The sequence below is a fragment of the Silene latifolia genome, unplaced genomic scaffold, assembly GCF_048544455.1.
Source record: "Silene latifolia isolate original U9 population unplaced genomic scaffold, ASM4854445v1 scaffold_57, whole genome shotgun sequence".
Classification (NCBI taxonomy): Eukaryota; Viridiplantae; Streptophyta; class Magnoliopsida; order Caryophyllales; family Caryophyllaceae; genus Silene; species Silene latifolia.
In genome coordinates this window covers 4,016,323-4,022,552 of record NW_027413480.1, presented here as the reverse complement: position 1 = coordinate 4,022,552, position 6,230 = coordinate 4,016,323, and the positions used below count along the sequence as shown (strand labels likewise).

Here is a 6,230-nt window from a genome sequence, read left to right as displayed (position 1 = left end):
AATTTAGAATTTGAAATCCAATTTTTATGTTTGGCAATACAAAGAATTTGAGAATCCAAATTTGATCCAAACTCAATAGTAAACTCATATTGCAAGGTTTTTTAGGCTAAAATTTTCCGCAATACAAAATAGAATGCTCAAATTCGGTTTACAGTTTCAACTAGAATGCTCAAATTGTCCAACTATGATCAAATTCGGTTTACAGTTTCAACTAGAATGCTCGATTACGCTCATCAAGACAAAGCAAAATCCAATCTAATTTTTGATCACTCGGAAGGTCTTTGAGAACTTGAAATTTCACCGGCGCCTCCACGAACATATTTACGGCTTGTAGAATCTGAGGACATAGGATGCCAACAACTTTGGAAACCTCATCAAATACCTCTTTTCCTCCCAAAGTTGGAGTTGCTTTTAGTCTAGCTTCAACATAACTTTGGAGTGTGTTAGCAACTTGAGTAACCGCATCAGCTAGACTATCACTTTTTCGCTTCTTTTTGGAGCTTGTTGAAGTAGTATCGATGCTAGAAGTCGAACCATCACATGCTTCCTCATCCATCATAGTAGCACCCTCATCATAGTGCTCCCCTCCATCACCAACAGCATCATCGGGTCCAAGTAATATCGATATATCATCCCAATGCTCGATATATTTATTGGCATAAGATGAAGCAAGTGGGTTGGCCTACAATGAGTATGCAGAAAAAAGACACATACATGTTAGTCTGATAAATACGAATGCTATTAATGAAGCAATATCACACTTGAACTACAAGAAGCAGCTTTCCTACCAAAAAAGATAACTAATCTGTAGACTATCCAAAAGTAATAACTGGGTGTAGGAAAGAAGATATGTGAAGTGCCTTTACGAGCTGGTATTTCAAGGGAATATATGTAAACGAAAAGAAGCTGCAGAAGACAACCTCTCTGTGAAGAGAAGCTGTAGACTTATGAACCACTAAAAACAATTAATCTTAACTTGCCATTAAAAAAAAAAAACAATTTGCTGCAAGCCTGAACTCCTGGGGCTTATAGGACATAAGAAATGGACTCAATAACTCAAAACAATATGCCAGTACATTTTAATGAAGCAATATAATCCAACGTTCACCTAACAGAATGCAAAAGAAATATCCCAGTACAGTCGAAAAGGAATATGCCAGTACAATCTTTGATCATAATTAAGCAGATAACCAGAACAAAAAAATAGAATAGAAGGCAGACAGATTACCTTGATATATGTATCCCATTCATCCTGATCGTCACGTGATACTAACACCATCTTTCTCTCCTCATCCCACTTGAATTTAGTTTTGGTTCTTATCTCCATGATAGTTCCATAGTGCCTTCTCCAAATCCTGACACGATTCCTCACATTTTCAGTAGTAACGGATACATTTAGCTTGCTTCTTACCTCATCTACCACCGCTTGGTAGGCTTGAGGCTTCCAATCTCCATCTCCCTTGTTTCCTTGACTTACTTGATTATACAACACTGAAATTAAAAGAGCATCCATTTGGCTATTCCAAGAAATATATCCTCTCTTCTTTGGTTGTGTAGGAACCAAAACTTGCTTTCTTTTTTCAGCCATCACCTATAAAAAGATAGGTCAGAATCTACAACATTAAACAAAGCGATTTAAACAAATACTGATGAGTGCAAATTAAACCATTTTACCCACCAAACTGCTGGATGCTGTTGGGAAATGTGTCCTCAACAATAGTGCGATCACATGATTTAAATATCATTATTAAATCTCATTACAAGAATACGAAAGGGATGATACATTACATATATAGTCAACTGGTCCACACATATCGGTAATGATTGGCTGGCTAGAGTTTGACATTACTGTCGTGCGACGGTGGTGATCAGTTGATCCCTTAAGGTCACACCTAAAGGACGATTCCCTTAATTGAAAAGGTTAAATAGTTGTATAGCGATACAGATTAATTAATTCCTTAAAATTGAACAATTCGATTTGTGAGAGAGAATATTGATATCTTATTGTAATGGGATTAAATAAGATTTATTTTAGTAATAAAATGTTTTGTTGCTAAAATTATTTATTGTTTGAGAAACAATAAAGATAAGAATGAATGGTTAATTATAATTACAAGAAGTTGTGAATTATAACTATATGACCCATTTTATTTATGTGATCAAGTATCACTAGTCAATTTGTTGTATGAAATTTAATTAATTCATGAAATGATATTTATGTGATAAATATGCATCAAATTAATTAATAACATGTAACATACTACATGTGACATATTGTGTGACAAATGACAAATTGACAAAATAAAATGGTAGTCCATTTTAAGTATATGGACCGAAAATGGAGGGTGTGTTAGTGGGTTTTGGTTGTTTTATTTTATTTGATAAAATAAACATAATGATGCCTACCTACTACTAGTCTTACACCTCTTACACACCTACTATTTTGAGAAGAGTAAAAGGAAAAGAAATGATGCCAATGTTGGCTATTCCAACCGTGACACTCCCTCTTTTTGTGGGATGTTGGTTATTTTATTTTCCTTACACACATTCATATGATGATATAATTCATTCTTACAAAAACATGCAATATGGTTCATGCTTTTCTCTCTTCTCTCTCTTTAATCTTCATCAAAAAGATGAGATTTTAATCCAAATTTGTTCAAAAGATTACTAAAATTATCAAAGTAATATATGAGTATTAGTAATCAAATTTAAGGTAAACCACAATATAAACATCTAGTACATGTTAGTTTGTGGGATTAAGGGATTGTCTTGGGTGCTACTAATTGGAGAATCTCTACTTTGGGATTTTTGTATGTTCATCCATTATTGGAAAGCTCAAGAACAAGAGATAAAGGTGATCTCTCTTGTGCCCATTAACCGAAAATCCATTTGTAAGAATAATGCTTCTTCCTTATTTTGTTTTTAAAGTTTGCATGCATAAAATCCAACTTTAATTTTATGACAAATTAAATTATAACATATATGAATATGTTAGTATATAGATCTACATTTCCTTCAATCGGTATCAAGAACCACGGTTGTTTGCATGCAAATCGGTTAAAAGTTTTTCCGAGTTATAAGAATAACAAATAAAACTTGTAAAATTTGTGTTATTATGAGATATCACGAAATTAATCCATGCATGTTAATATTTTTGGTCCTAAAATGTTTTAGGATATTTTGGTTAATTTTACGGATTTTTATTGTTCATATTATACAATAATGGCATTTAAATATGATTTTATGAGTAAAAATGTCATTTTTGGTCTAAAATTAGCTATACTTTGAATTTTTAATTGATTTTTGGATATGTTGTCACATATATTATTTTGAGATAACCTGTAAATTTTCATAATTTTTGGACTTGTTATGCTCGAAAAATGGATTTTTCATTATTAAATTCGGATTTAGGTGAAAAATAGGTTAATATGAGTTAAATTTCGAATCTGGTCATAGAAAATTAATATGTTGTCACATGAAATTTTATAAGATGTGTGTAAAATAATTGGCTATAAAGAAGGCTTTTTGCATGATTTATGGATTTTTGAAGAAAAATAGCATAAATAGTGACATTATTAGTGTAAAATTAATAAAAACATAATCTATGACTTAGGAAAAACGTCTAATGTTGCATTTTATTATCTTTTTCAGATATAAAATTGAAAAGTTAATGAATATAATTTTTCCATGTTTTTATGATTATTTTATTAAAAAATCGATAAACCGCAACATTGTTTTTCCGGAAAAATATCGAAATTTTTAACCTAAGATTTTGAACATTATGAGTGTCATGGTATTTTTCCAGAATGTTCATAAGTTTAAATTTCAAATTTTGAATTTATTTGAAATTTTGTGATTTATTTGAAGTTTATAGCTTATTTTTGTAATTTTTAGTCCATTTATGAACAAATTTATAAAATATGGGTTAATTATGGTCAAATTATTTGTGAAGACTAAATTTTGAGTCCTAAGAGGTTAGGGTAATTAACTTATGCATAAATATGAGTTTATGTATTTTTGTGATTATAAAAATGTTGAAATCACGCAAATCCGTAAAAACCGAGTAATATACGATATTGGCTAATTAAAGGCGATTTAGCATAAAATTGAGCATGTTTATACATATTATAATGCTGCATTTTCTTTATGATTGTCATAATTTTAATTTATGTAATTTTGAATTATGTAATTTTACTTAGTATGGCCTTAGATTTTAATTGGTATTTCCCGAAATGTATGGGAATATCGATTCGGTTGTAATTTTTATTGTGATCTCGTATCACCGTTTTGTAATTTAATAGATTTAGTTTATTTTAAGTTACAAATGTATAATAGGAAATTATGTAATTTATTATGTAATTTTATTCATTTCGGAGTTCCCAAAGACGGATTTCTTCAAGAATGGCGATACATAAAGACGGTGTTACCTCGAGATGCGTGCCACAACTGAAGTTCAAGGGACCAATGGAGTTGGTTTCCGAATATGTAATAGTTAAATAGTTTTTCTATTTTAGGAAAGGCCATACTAGGATTTATTTACTTTTATGATTGCATTTTATTTTATGTCACATGCATTGCTAAATCGCCATAACTAAACATGCATTATCTTTTCATCGAGTTTATCGACCGTGTCAATTCGAATTATCGTAGTTCACCGCTTTAGTTCACTTAAAACGTGATAGATAATAAATTGACATGACCTCTCGCTAAAACAAACAATTGAGACATAGCCTTACCAAATAGTAGAAACCATGAAAACCTATTTCGTGAGGGAGTGCACTCGGCCGGTACAAACCTTGTTACGTAGGGGAAGTGGGTGATAAATGTCTATCCACCGAATTCATGTTGATGAGGGTTGCATCGGCTACCCCGTGCCTAAGTTGATGTGGGTTTGGATAATGGACACATTTATTCGAAATTTGGATTGTACTCAACAAAAGTTATTGATAAGGGTTGCATCGGCTACCCCGTGCCCTTATTGATGTGTTTTGGGCTATAGATAAACATTAGAGTAATTTTATCGACCAAGAGTTCTAAAAGTAGAATCGATTAAAAGGTTAATCCACCGAGTTATATTAATAAAGGTTGCATCGGCTACCCCGTGCCTAAGTTGATATGAATTTGGGTCTTGGAATCATTTATCATAGTTGGGTAGAGGTCACTATGTAAATGCTATACTTGTTTTTCAAGTATTAATAAAACGATAAATGTTAAGTTTTCCACTATTCCGTTTTTTATATTGTTCTATTTCTTTGCCACAATTCATATACGATATCATTTCGATTTTGATACAAATCTCCATTAAAACATCGTAACTAAAGACAAAATTTGAATTTGATTCTAAAACCTCAAACGAACCATTGCTAAGGATCTCTTGTAAAGAGTATAGATTAAAGTTATTCATTATCAAACAGGTTTTTGATTCTTGACTAACACATCTACTTACAATGGATTATTTTTCCATGTACTTAAATGAATTAAGTACCTTGAAGCGATAAATTGTTTTGGTAATTAGTTTTGTCAAGAATTCGTAATTGACCAAAATAACGCAACCACTTCAATGAAAGTTTTAAGACTTTCATTAATGAACGTCAACTAATTGCAGTTAAGGTCACAGATTAGTCGATGTGTCGGTCTAAGGGGCAATGAATATCTTCTTCCGGTCTCAATTTGCCCTAAAATACTATTAGCTTAGCTTCTGCCCTCACTAGAGCATTCTATCGTTCACTGTGGGTCTCACCCCTTCCAACCTTCCAGTCTAGGTCAAGGCTTACCAAGGTTAAAAAGGCTAATTGCATCGATTCAATCAACAAGATACAATTATAAGCAGTGATTAACAACATAGACATAACAACAACGACAAATCTATGAACTAATTAGCAATTAACATCGGTCCATTGAATCCCCTAATCCTAGCAGGGAGAAATTAACTAGACATGATAAAGGAAAGAACAAAAATAAAGGGAAGAGAAATAACGAACATTAAATAAAAGAAAAAGGGAAAGAGAAAATTACAGAGAAAAGATCCGGAAAAAGAGAAGAACAAAGTATCCAGCAATAAACAGAAGAAAAGTAGTGTATGTCGTCGTGGGAGAGATACAAATGACGTCTCATCCTTCCTATTTATAGAAAATAGGATTTTTATTTGATCTAATAACAAATTAAGACTAAAAAGCCCGAGCCCAATAGCAAACTACTCGATCGAGCCCTTTTAAACTGCTCGATCG

At 31.9% G+C, this 6,230-nt stretch overlaps 1 protein-coding gene across 1 annotated transcript; it reads right to left on the bottom strand.

Moving 5' to 3' along the window:
• Positions 1 to 211: 211 nt before the first annotated feature.
• LOC141639811 (uncharacterized) lies at positions 212 to 1,588 on the bottom strand. The gene is made up of 2 exons (XM_074448853.1): positions 1,229 to 1,588; positions 212 to 682 (listed from the first exon to the last, which is right to left on the bottom strand). The coding sequence occupies exons 1-2, from the start codon at positions 1,586 to 1,588 to the stop codon at positions 212 to 214; spliced, it is 831 nt and encodes a 276-aa protein (XP_074304954.1).
• Positions 1,589 to 6,230: the final 4,642 nt, after the last annotated feature.